Genomic DNA, 16,838 nt, shown 5'->3' with positions numbered 1-16,838 from the left:
GCATTCCTCTACCTGTCTTTTCTTTTCTATATATCAGTTACTTGAACTCATCATTTAGACGTCTCATCCTCACATCTTAACGACATGGTGCCTCACATCGACGGACAGTTTCTAAGAGATGTCGAAGTCGTGCTCACTGCTCCTGATCGTGCAGATCTCCCAGTTCTAAACCTTGGATTGGGTACATGGGTCGACAAAACCACTGTTACGTGGTTCAAATTCAATCACCAACTAGCTGTCGCGATTGGTGATATACTCCAGCGCAACTTTCACCATGCGTGGCCGACGTACCAGATGATTCCCGTTGTTTTCAAGGCAAGATGGTTTTTCCTCCTCACGATAAGCATCGAGTTTTTATATAAAGCACTTTCTGTAAACCGTAGACCAAATTCTTACTATTTGCTCTCTTTTTAGCGTATGCACACCTGGGATTCAAGGCACACGCTGACGGTGTGGACGCAGTTTAATTTGGTGGCTAGAACGTTGTACCGGGACAATATGCGGGCGCTGAAACGAGATGGGCGCGTGGTTTAGATAAGCCGAGGTGGATGACGACAACAGTTTGGAATGATTTGGTGGACATGTTTACTGAATTTGGCCCAGATGATGTTGGTTTCATGTCTTGAATGCTTTTGTGTCTCTTACTTATCGTCCCTTTATCTCATTCCTATGAACTCAGTATGTTATCTACGATCGCCTTCTCAGTAAAGTCAGTTGTTATCGCTTGAGGTTACTTGTTAAATTTTATCATAACTCAGTCATAGCGTATGATTAACTCAGTCATAACGTATAATTAACTCATCCACAACATTATAATAACTCAGCCGTAACCTATATTTCCGAAGACACAACATATATTAACTCAGCCACAGCGTATGATTAACTCAGCCACAACATTACCAGTATAACTCAGTCAACGATATTGGATTAGCTTGGCCGAACACAAAGTTCCATTTCATTGCAAGCTACTACTTTGAACCAAAAAAACGAATTAACCCTATACGCTGAGAAAAACATCAAACACATAATGGATTCCAGTAGCTAGCAATTCATACAAACATAAAACAAACTAGTAGCCAAGAAAAAGCCTCTGTTCGTTGATTTTTGGGAACATTAAGATACCAAAAACAATGACAATGATAGTAAAGGCAAGACAAAAGCAGCAAAGTTTGATCATCAATTTCCATATCTGGTTTTCCCTTTCGCTCCTCATTACTTTTTCCTTCAGTTCTTTCACCATCGCCTGTAACGCTTCTAGCTCGACAGCAACCTCGGACTTGGCCGCGCTTAACTCACTGTCCATGACGGACAATTTCGGCCAACTGTCTACAACCACTTCGTATGTACCATCTTCGACCCATTTAAACAAATGGTCCTGCATATTCAATCACATCCGCAATTAACATCGAAACCAATAAAACCCTCAAATCAATTATATACTTACATCTTTACGCGTAGGACAACGGAAGTATGGTCTTCCAGGGTTCTTTGCGTACGTCGATGTATAGATGACCACGTCTAATCCGCAATGACACTTCGATGGTAACCCACGTCCCCAACGGCTGACGGATTGCGTACTCGCAATCGAGTTCTCGGAATTGCTACTCATTTCTTTAATTTTTAGCTGGGAAATTCGGAAACGAAAAGCAAGAAGAAGCTCCGGATCTGAAATCAGAAATTGGAATTTTATAAATTAGGGTTTCGTTTTGGGGATTTATAAGTGTGTCACTACGACGACGTATCTGGTCAATAACGGAGACTCTGTAACAAACCGACGTCGTATCTGGTCAATAGCGGAGAATATTTTTCTCTGCATTCTAACATAACTCAGCCACAATATAGGAATAACTCAGCCATCACTTTGTTATAACTCGGCAAAACCCTGAAAGTGCTTTTCTTGAGCCAACAGTTGTGAAAATCAAGTAATTAACATATCATAACCACATTCCAACTAGTGGAACCGTGAAACTAGCGCATATCCTATAAACTTTATCCAACATCCTACTTTGTCCAACATCATACTATATCCAACAACATACTTCCTAGAGGTTTTGACAGACCATGTTTTGTCAATCGACACTTGCTGAAAATAAAAGTTATTTTCTGTTTTCAAATTGCACATCTTGACGCTACTAATATAACCAACAATTTGGTGGCTGGTTTGATATATCATAATAACATATGGTATCTCATAACTCGGCCAAAATACGAAATCTTATTGCATAACTCGGCCGTAACGTTATAATATTCCACGTCGAAACAGAAAATTTGATTATTGGAGGGTTTAGTTAAGGAATAATTTCGAACTCGTTTGAATTATCATCTGTTGATGTGTTCGTGCATCTATGAAACCAATCATTATTCGCGGTTCCCTATTAAGACTTTTTTTTTAATCTCGAGAATAACATAATAATTGTTTCTCGATAAACTCAGCAAAAGCAAAACACATCAATATTCTGACTGATTTGAGGACATCAATCGAACCAACAATAATGCTTGTATTCAAATCTCATAATAACATTTGGTTTTCTTGTATGTAGTTCGAACAATCGAAATCTTCGAACATAACTCAGCCACATCACATGCATAACTCAGCCATCACTTTGTTACAACTCGGCCAAACCCTGAAAGTGCTTTTCTTGAGCCAACAATTGTGAAAATTAAGTAATTAACACATCATAACCAAATTCCAACTAGTGGAACCGTGAAACTAGTTCATATACTATAAACTTTATCCAACATCCTACTTTGTCCAACATCATACTATATCCAACAACATACTTCCTAGAGGTTTTGAAAGACCATGTTTTGTCAATCGACACTTGCTGAAAATAAAAGTTATTTTCTGTTTTCAAATTGCACATCTTGACGCTACTAATATAACCAACAATTTGGTGGCTGGTTTGATATATCATAATAACATATGGTATCTCATAACTCGGCCAAAACACGAAATCTTATTTTATAACTCAGCCGTAACGTTATTTGATTATTGGAGGGTTTAGTTAAGGAATAATTTTGACCTCGTTTGAATTATTTTGAATATTAATTACGGGCGTGTATACCTGTGCATGTGGACCAAATCATTACTGGCGGTTCCCCATAAAGTTGCTGTTTGTTATCTCGATAATGATATAATAAATAATCTCGATACATCCAACCTAAAGCAGCACGCTAAGTAGTAACATACTGTATGACGACATAACTCAGCCACAAATCAGTGAAAACCCAGCCGCAATGCTATGACAAGTCAGCCACTTCTAAATTTATTCTGCCAATACAAAGACGCCGTCGTTTGATTAGTAAATTTTGTGGCAGACACGACTATATAGAACCAGTGCTTTAGTACCATACTAATTGCAGTGAAGATGATGGCTCAGAGATCTCTTTTCCAAGGCGAATCTAGTGATGATGAGGTATTTATCTCCACATTTGAATAGTACAAATCGTTACCCATCTAACGTCGAGTATATCATGTTTGTGTTAATGTAGGAGCTCGACCGTATGGAAATAAGGATGCGAACGAGGTACGGCGAAAACAGGAGGCGCGATAAGGGCGTTCCGATCGAGTGTGATTGCAATGCTAAGGTTGTCGTTGCCACTTCTCTTGATCCTGTTACAACCGAAAAACTTTTTTTCAGTTGTCCGTACGAAATATCAGATGTAAGCATCTTTTCTTGAGTTAATGTTCTTTATTTTATTTCTTTCATTTTGTATCCCTATGAATCAACCTCCTGTTTTTTTTTATAAGGGTCCCGGTCAAGGATGTGGTTTCAAGAGATGGTGGACTGTTGCATTGTGTGACGAGTTTGACATGATAAAAGAGGAGACGAGTGAGATGAAGAAGGATCTGGAAGCAGCCAATAAGCGCGTCGAGTCTCAGGCGGAAAAGATCTTTCTTATGGAAAAGAAGTTTGAAACGCTAGAGAAGAAGTATGAGAGCTTGAACAAGTATCTATGATCTTAGCTTAATCTGTTTTTCTCAATTTGAACTTCTTTGTACTGTCAATTATCATTAAGTCAGCGAATTGTGCGATTATAACTCAGCCACAACGTACAATCGAATTAAATTTATAATAACTCGGCTGTTACGTTAGACTAACTCATCCACAACTCAATACTATCTCAACCAACGTTGAATTAAAATATAATAACTCAGCCGTAACGTTAGATTCACTCAACCATACATCAAGTTAATGTACGATAAGTCCGCCTTAACGTTAGAATAACAATGATTGAGTCACATGTTTAACTCAGCCAAACATCAAGTTAATCTACGATAAATCTGAAAGACAGAGTTTTGTGAATCACACACGCGAGTATAAAATAAAAAGTGAAGTTTGAAAATTGAAAAGACAGAGTTTATGATAACATAGGATAAGGAGTACTGGAATCCAATAACATACATATAATATAATTGAAAATAAAAAATGAAGATACAATCACATCAATCGCCATCTTCATTCTTCATCGGACTCCGAAATTGGACGTCCGGTGGATCCATACCCCAGTTTCTCCCAATCAATACTACTCACCGGGCGTTCACGCTGCTCTGTGTAGGCCTTGCCAACCTGCTCCAGCACTTTCTCGATCTCCTCCCCCACGTTAAATCCGTCCCCCATCCTCTGCACTCTCCTTAAGACCTTAAGTTTTGCTTTCTTCTCATGCAGTTTGAGATCGAGCAAGTGTGCTTCCGCCGTCTCCCTTATGTTGCTCCTGATGTAAGAGATGACGGATTTGAAACGCTTCTCCTGTTCATACAGCTTTAGGGTGGGGGTGTCATCCACAGACGGCCACTTGTTGGGACCGTCATCCACACACCGCCGCTTGTTTGAACCTGAACCTGATGCATCCATGATCTCGGAATGGTTTTGTTTCTCAGAGAAAGGACAAGAGAAGAATGAAGAGTTGTAGTTGCTAAGAATCGACAAGTGAAAAGACAAGAGGAAACCAGTGTATATATATATAGTCCTCTAACGACGTTTGGTCCTCTAACGTAACGACGTTTGGTCCTCTAATGACGTTTGGGTTCTTGACTATTCAGGTGTCGTAAACCGGTGTATGTATAGTCCTAAAGTAACGTCTGGTTTATTTGATGGGAGGGAAGTTTGGGTTTGACAAGTCAACCACCACGTTATACAAACTCAGCCATCAAACGATTTGTGTGATGACAAGTCAGCCACCGCGTTATAATAACTCAGCTAAACATCGAATTAAACAACAATAACTCAGCCGTGTAGCACGATTTGAGCGATGATAAGTCAGCCTTCACGTTAGCATATATCAGCCGTAAAACGAATCGAGCGATGATAAGTCAGCCATTACATTGGTTTTTGTTATAATTAACATAATAATAGATTCATACAGACATAATTCTGGTTATAAATCCTAAAGTGTCAATATTTAGTACAATCACATGCTAAAAATCCCAAAAGACACAGACATGTTCGAAAAAGCAAATCATGTCTCAAAAAACCGAATGAGCATTCTGTGAGGTAGTTCATCGTAGATCTCTGTTGCCATCCTAACCCGTAGCCCCTGGATATTTGAATCAGTAAGGCCATCAAAAGAAACACCAAGCAATAAACATTCAAGAATCTTTAACGTGTAAACGCCGCAGTCCCCAGTGATAGTATTCTGCGGGACCCTTGTAATGTTCCTCCGCCGGAATGAAAATTGGTCGTATTGCGGGACACGGACTTCGGGAGGGATAAGTTAGCTCATGATCTGTGGAATCATCCTCGTGAACGGTCTACAATGTTCCAGGATTTTTCCATCGCTTTTCTTTGTATGACATCCGATGATGCAATCATAGCAGTCCACGTGACACCTAGGCAAGTCCACGTGAAGAGTCACCCAATGATTACCTCCGGTTTGGAGGATAGTATACAAGTGATCCACATCTGTTATCCACTTCTTGTTTGTCGGGTCTTCTCCAGCCGTACCGTTGATCCAACCTTCATACGCGGTACCTTTGAAAGAAACCCTCTTCGGCTTCATCGTCTACTGTGTGTAATCCCTAGTCCACATTGACGTGAACCACGGGTCTAGAATCATGATGCGTTCGCTGTAGTATGGGGTGGGATCTCGCAGGAGCCTCATGGTGAGGATTTTCACATACGCAGCAATGTGCTGGACAAAAATAAAACCAAGACAAAACACAACATTAACTTAGCCGTAACCAAGTAAAACTCAGCCTTAACACCTAAATAAATCTGCCATTAGCTAAATTAACTCAGACAGAACGACACGATAACTCAGCCATAACCTTAGACAAACTCAGACAGAATATAACAATAACTTACATCGTAAGTCAGCCATTATCTACTTTAACTCAGACAGAACGACACGATAACTCAGCCATAACATTAGCCAAGCTCAGACAGAATTTAACAATAACTTACATCATCACCCAGCCATCCATGTTTCGGGTCTGGCCAGTCCTTTCTTTCGGCCATGATAACAGAGTAGAACAGCACCTTGTCCATCCCATATTCCAAAGGTTGTTTGCTAACAAATAGTAAAGAAAGTTAATATAAACAAATAGTGTAAGCATGTCGTATTTATCAACTTAGTAATGTATAAAAGGCCATACCATTCGGGACTTGTCAAATAAGCCTTAAGCTTCTACAGTTTGGCCGGATTAACGGTGCAAGAGGATCATAGATTGCTCGTGAAGGCAGACAACCCTTTCTCATTCAGCTCAGCCTGTTGTCTCCAATAACTGGAAAAGTGTGAGTGGGCATAGCTTCGGGGTTAATCAATGAGCTCCCATCCGGGACCAGCTTAACAGTTTTGAGCCGAATTTCTTTTAAACTCTTTAGCCTCTCGGTTTCCTCCTCATCTTCATCAGATTCAAGAAGCATTTCATTATACTCGGATACAACCTTATCCGTGACATCCGAATCTTCCTCAGCTTTTTCCTTAGCTTCAATAGATGGTTTTGGTTTCTTTATTGTAATCTTTGGCACAGTAGGAGGCACCTTTTTAGGCTGCTGCGAAGGCTTTCTTCCTCTTCTCCCTGGCGGTTTCTGGATTAGCTCATTTAATGTTTTCTCCTTTTTTTGCTTTGGCACATTTGGGGATTGTGGCTTCCTAGAGCGTAAACGGCGGTTGAGAGGAGAAACAGTCTCAACGAAATCAAAATCAGACACAATGGAGACCTTATCAAATTCTCCTTCAAGATTCCTACTTACCCCAACATCAGCTTGTTTCGACTACATAAACGTAACGAAAACTCAGGCGTTAAATAATGAAAACTCATACCTATGTATAAATATAACTCAGTCATAACTAACTAAACTCAGCCGTATCATAATCATATACCTCAGCCATAACTAACTAAACTCAGCCGTATCATATTCATATAACTCAGCCATGACTAATTAAATTTATAACTCAGCCGTGTAATATTCATATAACTCAGCCATAACTAACTAAATTTATAACATGAAAACAACTCAGCCATAACTAACAAACGTTTATAACTCAGCCGTAAAATATTTAGATAAGTCAGCCGTAAAATATTCAGATAACTCAGCCGTATAATTCAGATAACTCAGCCATAACTAACTAAAAGTTATAACGCAGCCGAATAATATTCAGATAACTCGGTCATAACTAACTAAAAGTTTACCGGAGGAGGACTAGGAGTAGCAGATTGGTTATTTGTAGGTTTCTTTGGAACATCTGGTGTCTGTTGAGTTTGGGCCTTAGGATTGTCTTGCTGCGTTTGGGGCTGTGTTTTGGCTAAAAACATATCTCTAATATATATGCTTGATTTTGAGTCAGATATGGCCTTCAGCTACTCTTTAATCTGTTTGACATCGTTCTCAATCGATCCAAACCTTCCTTCAAACTTTGCTTCAACCCTCGATTCGATTTGACCTCCAATCACATCCAGACGGGAGAACATTTCTTTTATGCTAGTATCAACGGTGTCAAACCTTGAGTTTAAGGGAGAGATCAAGTTGGACACCACATCCACGAGCGACTGCTGTTCTCCCTGACCATCCTGCTCACGAGAATGAACATCCTCGTCCTCATCAGATTCGACAGCTACTTCCTTCTTCTTCTTCTTCTTCTTCTTTTCTGCATCTTTCTCACGAGAATGAACATCCTCACTGTGAGAGACCTTCTGCTTCTTTGCGGGAGTTTCAGACACCTCCTCTTCTTTATCTTTTACGAGTTTCTTCTTCTTCTCACTCGTCTTCACATCCCAATAACCTTTAACAAGCTTAAGCTCGTGTAAGTCTTGGATCAAGTTATCCAGTGCTGGGTCTTCTAATTAGTCTGGCCAAGAATGAAACAGCTCGCTTAACTCAGCCTTTTCAACCATTGTACGAACACGCAGCTACAACACAAGAGATAATAAAACCCATCAGTATGTTTAACTCAGCCATCACTTAAGATAACTCAGTCGTCACTTAAGCTAACTCAGCCATTACAGAACATATCTCAGTCGTCACTTAATATAACTCAACCATTATAGAACATAACTCGGTCATCACATAACATATTTGCCAAAAAAAAAAGAGAACATAACTCAGCCTTCACAGAAAATAACTCAGCCTTCACATAACATACTTGACAAAAAAACAAAACATTAACTCAGCCGTAACATAAATATTTGATAAAAAACAGAACATAACAGAGCCGAAACCGTACCTCACCATCATTCGCTTTGATATCTTCAGCAATGGCCGATTCTATAGTTGCACGGGTACGGCTGCCACCCCATCTAAGCAACGGAATCTCATCCGCTTTAACAACGTTCCCAAAACGCTCGGCGATGGTGATGATTGAATCATACGCCCAAGCCTGCAACACGAAAACCAGACCACTGATGGTGTACGTCTTGCCAATATGCCTCAACAACTTTATAGAAACGACAAGGGCTTCAAATGCTTCCCGACCCCATGGATAAGTCTTCATGGCTTCGTCATCGAAAACTCTTTTGGCACTCTCAAATGGTATCCTAGAGTTAGTATGCAAGCCAAAAAGTCCAATGGATAGAAGAGTCAATAAGCCAAACCATCTACGCTTTTCATGAGGCCAAGCTCTGCACATTACTAAGCCCTGCCTAAGTTCATCTAGATTAGGACCTTCACCGGTTGGCACACGCAATTCCCTGAAGAACACTTTGTAGTCAGCTTCAGGCCCAAACTTTTCTGTAGGCAGTTGATCTATATTTAAACCCATGATATGATGAAATTCGTTCAATCCAAACCGGATGGGTTTACCAGCCAGGATACACCAAAGCTCCTTCTTCAGTATTCTCAGCTGTCTGCATAGTAGATAATGTACGGTCTTACCAGACCATAGAAAATGACTATCAACAAGCTTAGCAATTAATCCAGGCTCTGTCTCTTTCAGTTCTGCCCATATATCTTTTCCTATTGATTCTCTAATTGCAGGGAACTCTCCCAGCTTTATGTTGTGATTAATGCCTTTACCCTCCAGATTAGAATCCTCCTCTTGGTAAAGTCTTGGAGGGTACTCCCTTGCTTGGTCTTCAGACATTTATATAACCATAAATCAGCCGTAAGCATTCCATAACTCAGCCATAACATAAAACAAACTCATCCACAGATACCATAACTCAGGCAAAACATAAATCTAACTCAGGCATAGATAACATAACTGTGTCATAACATAAACCAATCTCAGCCACACATAACATAACTCAGCCATAAGATAAATCTAACTCAGCCATATCTTAACAGAAACTCAGTCAAACCATAACATAACAACAACTCAGTTAAAACATAAACCAGACTCAGCTATATCAAAACAGAAACTCAGCCATAACATAAACAAACTCAGCCGTCATATAAAAGAAACTCAGTCATCGATGTAAGGTTAAACCATAACTCAGTCACAACATAAAACAAACTCAGACACGGATGAATTGATAAATCATAAATCAGTCGGAAAACAAACAGTAACTCAGCCGTCAAATCAAATAGATCTAAGAAATCAGCCACCATATGTCAATCAACGACGACGTTAAAACCCAGCTTTAAAAACCATCGTTACGCATCGGAAAACGATTTTAGTGACGGGAATCACTTGCGATTGAACTTAGATGTCTGAGTCTTACTTAATAGAAACATACTCACCGGAACTTAGATGTCGGATGTGCCTTCGCACTTACGGAAATGCGACTCCGGCGTCTGAATTTCGGCCGGAACAGACGAGAAAATAGCAAAACGGCGAAAGAGAACGATTTCGTTCCGTCGAGAGAGAAAGAGGAAGAAAGCGACAGTTTTTTTTTTTTTGGGAGATGATGAACAGTAACGCCAAGAAAAAGAAACCCGAACGTTATGCGGTTTGGAGATGATTAATGACGTGGATTATGGTAATGACATGTATAATCACTGTTTTTTCATTTAATTTTTAGTTAAAAACGAATTAAATAATAATAATTAATTAAAACTAATTAGGGGTATTAATTATAATTACACAATTACTGAAAACATCTAAATAATAAAAAAAAGATGTGTTCTATTCTAGGAATAAACATACAAATGTTTTCAATCTTAGGAATTATTTCTTTTATAAATTGCCCAAAACTTCTTTATAGAAACTAAATCCAACGGGAAAAAGATCGGAAATTTCCTTCTTCTATTTATTAACGTTGTTGTACTAAAGGTTGAATTGATAACAAACTCAAGATGAGAAATAACAAGAACAAGTTGAGAAGGATTCAAATTTGTTAAATAAAATTGGGCATTGGGCTTGATGACCTTTCCTCTGAAATCGATAATGGGCATTATCCGAGCCGGACGGACATCAAGTACAAAGCCCAACACCATTAATCTCTTTCAGCTGTACAGAAAAACTCCAGCCCTATCCAAGTTATTGTGATTGGTTGAGTTGGGAATTAGTTGCGAGTTGCGACTCTTTGTTGAACAAAGAAACATAAGACATAAGGAAAAGCAATAATAGTCTGACTTAATTAAGACAATATAAGAATTGAGTAATCTAATAGTGGTGACATATAGATTGAAGAAACCTATGCAAAAGATAGACTATAATTGACAAGGAACCTATACACATATTCAAGAAAACAAAACCTAGATACAGTAGTTACTAATTAACAATAATATTTACCAAAAATAAAACTCTTAGGCTCCGGATACAGTTTGGTCGGAACAATAAGAAAATACTACATGCACAATCTCAACCGTGGTTGGGTAATTCCACGTTATGACGACAAAGCGGACAAGTGTTCCGATTACTCAACCAATTCGAGATACACTCTTTATGGTAATAATGCCGACAAGGAAGCTCTGAGAGCCTCTCATTAGCAGCAAGCTCCTCTCTACATATAGCACAAACCACTAAACCTCTCTCCATCATTTCCTCAGCCGTAAACTCCACCACCGGAAGTTCCTCCCCTGCGTTAAGCCACCGCGTACAAGAGGATGAATTACCGAGAACTAGACCAAAGATTTCATCGTAAGATCCAAACGTGTTGACTCCATGATTGCTCCGTGAATCCAAGTAGTGGAGGTAACGGAGGTATTCGTCGTCAATTAATGTAGTGTCTGCTTCGAAATCTTCTTCGGTCGGAGTTTGGTCTGGTTCGGTGAGGTTTAGAGGAAGATGAAACTCCTCAGCCATTGATTTTTTTTTCCTTTTTCTTTTTGGGTGTAGATGATGATTGTACGAGAATGTGAAGATTGGGTTTTCGAGTATAAGAGAATATTTCGGCTCATATGATCCTTGCATGAGGACAAGATTTGAACACATGTCTTACGAGTGTGTCTCTTTTGTGGCCACGTCATAGAACTATTATAGCACCGACATATCAATAAAACAAAAAAAAATTCACAATTTTAAAAACCGGAATTAAAAAAATCAAAATTTTAGACAACGGTAATAAGAACGGTACATAATTAGAAAATTATATTTTAGAAAAAAAGTAAAAGAGAATGATAAAAGATAAAAATCTCTCTTGTAAAAATATTGGAATATTGTTAGAATATTATATATTTTTTACAATTACTTATATGTTTTGTGTTATTGTGTAATTATAATTAATACTTTTAGTTAGATTTTTTTTAATTAAGATTTTTTTATTATTTTTTTAATTAAAAATAATTAAGGAAATTATATTAATCTATGTCATTAAAAAAAAAAGCCACGTCATTAACGTTATTAAGAAGAACTTTTTGGTTTTCCTCTCTATTATTGTTTTGCAACAAATTTACATGCCACGGCTGAGTTATAATGGTTCACGGAAAACGAAAGATCGAGTAAATCTACTTATTACGACTTAGCTGTTACGATTAGACATATTGTTCATAGCCTTGTTCAAGAACATCTAGCTCAACTTTAACTGATGGCTCAACTCATTCAATCTATAGTCATCGAGTACCAACTTCACAAGCTTGTTGTGCGTTGTTTTCGCATCTATTTGCATAACTCTACACTCTTTATTGTTAGTGTTAAATACAAATTCTTTACTTCATTACCAACAATTACCGTAATCGAATCAATCATATTAGGAGAAAGATGAAAGAAAATGAAGAAGAATGAGGAAGACGATGACGAATTAGAAGTTCCGGTAATGTGAAAAACTCAAGTTAAGAAGACGAATTAAAAAAGGCGTTTCGTATTTTCTTTGATGATGATGACATAAAATGTTGCATCCGACGTTATTTTTTAATTGATGAAGTGGCAAGTAAGCCACCAAACGAACTTGCATAAATAAATCAGCCATCAAACAAAGCTATAAGTCAGTCGCAACATGTCGTTTAATGTCAAAGCTACAGTAATTAAAAAAACAAAAACACGGCAAGTTAATTTAGCCGTTTAATGTCGTAACTCAACAGAAATTTTTTAACTCAGTCGTTTCGTTTTATATGTCGGCCGTAATTGCATGATATTATAATAATTAATCTTTCACTATTAAGTCAGTCGTAACTAGGCTGAGTTATCCGTTAATTCAGCTCATAACGGCTGATTTATGACACTCGAACATAAATTAGCCGTAACGATATCCCACATCTAAATCGTCTTTGATAACTCAGCCAGCCATAAAAAGTTGACTCAGCTGTGTCGAGGGAATAACTTAGCCAAAATTTTGACCAATCAACCATAGGGTAAAAACTCTGCCGTAACTTAGGTTGGGTTATGCTCAAATTCTCATAACTCAGCAAATCTCATTAAGTCAGTCATAACGTAAGCTGAATTATTTCATAACTCAGAAAAATTTCATTAAGTCAGCCATGACTCGAGAGAGAGTTGTACTATAAGTCAGCCGTTTTCTCATAACTCAACCATTTTTTCTTAAATCAGTCGCACCATACCGTAGCTCAGCCATCACTGCCGTTGTAGCGCTTTACGGCTAAGTTCATTGATGTAGGTCAAATTTCCTTAAGATCACTCATTAAATAAGAGATTGTAGTACTTACGGGTCGAATTCCAAAAAGTTCTCGGATCACGCAATAGACTATTGTTTATTAAATTAAACTAAACTAATAGATTACAAAATAAGAAACATAGAAAAGCAATAAATATCAAGATGTAAGTCAGATGGGAAAAAAGTCAGGTTTAGGGTATTCTCAGGAAATAGAGATTAGTAGATCTACTGATAGCTAGGTTGTTATCGAACCATTCTTAAACTCAAACTATAGTATCAGAATAACCGGTGGTGTTCCGTGAAATTAACTATGCTTGGAGCTAAGATTCCCGGTGGCGTGCAGTGAAACCCTATTCCTAAACATGCATGCTAAACGAGTTCGATAAGTTCACCTTAGTAGATAGACCGATTCTTATTACACACCTATTAACCAGGCTCATCAAATAATAGTTTTGATAATAGATACCTATGGCGGGTGTAATACCCCTCACTAAGACTACAAATTGACCGAGGGATGGCTATCGAAGAACCATCAGCCAATATAGAAGAGAATGATTGTTGGCGATGAGCCGAAGTATTCTAGGATACTTTCAAGAGTTTTGATCGAGGGGGTTAACTATTATTAGGCGAACCATGATAGTCCATCCGTCTGTTGTGCGTTGCGTGAAACTCCGTAACGTTATGGCTTACGAAGGTTTGGAGCAGGTCATGCCCGGGCAAGCGCTACATGACGATATAGTATTGAGGGATGTAATCTCTTTTAGACTGTCGTGGTTGTTCAATTTATTGCTTGTGAATCTTGTGTTATTGATTCTTTGAGATTGGGGGTTGGGTTGGGTTATACTATTAGAATCCCGGATTTACTGACTAATGCTAGATTACTCAAGATTCTAAATTTGTTTAAGAGGTAACCTTTGGGAGCGAAGGATGTTAGGCCAACCGGTGTAGTTTGCATTATCTTTGTAAAGATATAGGTTTTGCGTATAGTATGTATAACTTGATATTTTCATTGATAGTAATAAAGCTATGATTTTAGTAAACCCATGTCTCCCATGATATAATTAGTCATGTCCGGACTATCATAACTCGCGTATCGCAGTACGGGTTGCAAAGCCTTAGGCCATGATAGCAAGGTAAACCGATTTCTCGCGGTTGGACGACTTTGGGCGAGCGGTCGTGTTCCATGAATTTGGGTTAGCCGCCTGCGAGAGTCAACTGTGATACTTCCAAATTTGTTCTTGGCCTAGAGCGGTTCAGGGGTGTTATAAGTATGGTATCAGAGCATGGTTAATTGATGCTCGTAAGAGACACGTGTTTTCAATATTTTATCGAGTCAAAGGAGTCACAAAGACAATTAGAAAACCGGTTATGTCCTTAGCATTTAGCTAGATGGGATAGGATTTACCCTTGGATGTTCGAAGCAGGTTTTTTACCAAAAGATGGAGATGACAACCTTGAGGAGGAATTTATTTTTAAATAGTTTTCTTTCCCCATTGGTTCATTCAAAAAGGAAACTGGCAAGACATTAGGTAGAGGCGGATTGAGAAGATAAACTTTAGGAATAGATTACCTTAAGCATTATGACCATGCAAGTCTTGGGCCAGGTAAGTATGGGTTTTATCTCACTTCTTTTATGGTGTTATATGTGTTGTTTATTTGTTTAAATTCAAGTAATCGTTTAGTTTTGTTTAGTGTAACAATATTTGGGGAAGGGTAACCCCATCCATGCGTTGTTAGATCGATAGGTTGGTTTTAAATTTTTGTTGTCAGAGTGAGTTGAGTGTTAGGATTAGTCTTTATGTAACCCTGAAGACTTCAACCTTAAAAACCTAGAGGTTAAGTAAACCGTAGTTGTTTAGGCCGACCATCCTTAACCTATAAAACCTGTGATAACTTGAGGCGTGTGGTGTGGATGAAGGCAAGATTGTGTGTTAAGCTTTTGAGCAACACACATGATATGTGAAAGGAAATCACATATACAGAAATGGAGTTGAAGAGTTCTAAGAAAAGTGGAGAGTGATGAAGTGAAGAAGGGAAGAGAAGTAAACAAATGATGAAAATGATGAAGACGATGAACCAAGAAGGTTATAGCTGAAGAAGAAAATAGCTAAAGTAAGAGAGTGTGAAAAATAAAAGACATACTTTACATAATGTAAAATTAAGTCTAAGGGGAGGAGCCGAATACACAAGTCATTAAGTCAATACAAGGGTATGAGGAGAATCACAAAACGAAGACGAAGCCCTTGAAGATTAGTCAAAGGGGATGAGTACCAGGACGAGAAGAACGGTGAGCCATAATTTGAAGCATGCAAGACCCAGATTCAAGGAGAGAAGTTCAAGAAGACAAGGAGTCTAAAGAAGTTGGCATAGGTTATGTTGTCAACATTTTGGAGAAGTTCTAGGTAACATTTCCCCTGAAAATTTGAGGACGAATTTTATTAAGGGGAATACCCCTCACCATGACTCCAAATTGACCGAGGGAAGGCTATCAAAGAACCATCAGCCAATATCAAAGAGAATAATTGTTGGCGATGAGCCGAAGTATTTTAGGATACTTTCAAGAGTTTTGATCGAGGGAAATTGCAAGATGAACAATGAAAATGGAAGTTGGGCGAGAGAAATCGAGTTTGGGGCGATGACATAGATATTCAGACGATCAGGGACGATGCAGGATCGGCCCGTGGTGAGCGATGGACGACCCTGGGCAATGCATGATTGATCCGCGATAGGTGTGTGATCGACGATTGGGCACGTCACTGATCAGCTTCCGATCAAGCAGGAGGGTAAGCTACTTGTCAGATTTGTGGTCAAGAAACGGCAACGTTGTTGAGCAGCTTAGGACCCAAGCTGTTGCATCATCGAACAGTTTCGGACGTATGGATTAGAACTGGTCGTGTCGTTGAGGTGCTTGTGGAGGAAGCAGCTTTGTCACTTGCTTAGCCGAATGTGTGGCTGGAGATGCGCCACCGGAACTAGCTCACACCTCTCCACCACATGTCGCCGAACGAAGATGGCTTGGTGTCCTGACGAACACATGTTGGTGCGACAGTTTTGCATCAATCGCCGCTGTGTCGCACCCGTAGCCACCCACTTTTCTGGCCTCCGTGGTCCATTCTCCACCACATGTTCCACGGACCACCAAACCCTATAAATAGGCCCCTTCCGCGCATTACTTCCTTCAGACCAAAACCAAGAGAAAATCCGAGAAAATGTTAGTTAGTCCGTGAGTGAGAATCTGAGCGTCGGGAGCGAGCAAATCGTCCCGAAAGAGCTTTCAGATAATGTCGAGGCTCTGCCGAGTAGCTTAGTTTGGCATCAAAGATAAAGTTAGTTTCCGATAGAGTCTCCGATCTAAGATAAGATCCAAAGCGTGTGTTTAGGGGGTGAGTAACCGAGCCGTGTGAAGTAACACACGGATTGGGTTTTAGTTATTATTTTTAAATTATGCATGAGGTTTCTAGTTTAT

At 39.0% G+C, this 16,838-nt stretch overlaps 1 protein-coding gene and 4 pseudogenes across 6 annotated transcripts; 2 read left to right on the top strand and 3 right to left on the bottom strand.

Annotated features, from left to right (window-relative positions):
* Positions 1-84: 84 nt before the first annotated feature.
* Positions 85-626, top strand: AT3G30490 (annotated as a pseudogene; the record flags this gene model as incomplete). The annotated part of the gene is made up of 2 exons: positions 85-372; positions 480-626.
* Positions 627-1,069: 443 nt separating this feature from the next.
* Positions 1,070-1,609, bottom strand: AT3G30480 (annotated as a pseudogene; the record flags this gene model as incomplete). The annotated part of the gene is made up of 2 exons: positions 1,070-1,375; positions 1,445-1,609.
* A 1,762-nt stretch (positions 1,610-3,371) lies between these two features.
* On the top strand, positions 3,372-3,961 carry AT3G30470 (annotated as a pseudogene; the record flags this gene model as incomplete). The annotated part of the gene is made up of 3 exons: positions 3,372-3,416; positions 3,493-3,663; positions 3,752-3,961.
* A 502-nt stretch (positions 3,962-4,463) lies between these two features.
* AT3G30465 lies at positions 4,464-9,522 on the bottom strand (annotated as a pseudogene; the record flags this gene model as incomplete). The annotated part of the gene is made up of 1 exon: positions 4,464-9,522.
* Positions 9,523-10,949: 1,427 nt separating this feature from the next.
* AT3G30460 (RING/U-box superfamily protein) lies at positions 10,950-11,749 on the bottom strand. 2 transcript variants are annotated; one of them, NM_001339052.1, is made up of 1 exon: positions 10,950-11,721. In NM_001339052.1, the coding sequence occupies exon 1, from the start codon at positions 11,626-11,628 to the stop codon at positions 11,185-11,187; it is 444 nt and encodes a 147-aa protein (NP_001319670.1). In that variant the 5' UTR covers positions 11,629-11,721; the 3' UTR covers positions 10,950-11,184. The 2 variants fall into 2 exon arrangements, with proteins under 2 accessions (NP_001319670.1, NP_189667.2); NM_113947.3 differs by having other exon boundaries at positions 11,014-11,749.
* Between the last annotated feature and the right edge of the window lie 5,089 nt (positions 11,750-16,838).

Source organism: Arabidopsis thaliana, chromosome 3, assembly GCF_000001735.4.
Source record: "Arabidopsis thaliana chromosome 3, partial sequence".
Lineage (NCBI taxonomy): Eukaryota > Viridiplantae > Streptophyta > Magnoliopsida > Brassicales > Brassicaceae > Arabidopsis > Arabidopsis thaliana.
This window is presented reverse-complemented; position numbering and strand designations above follow the sequence as displayed.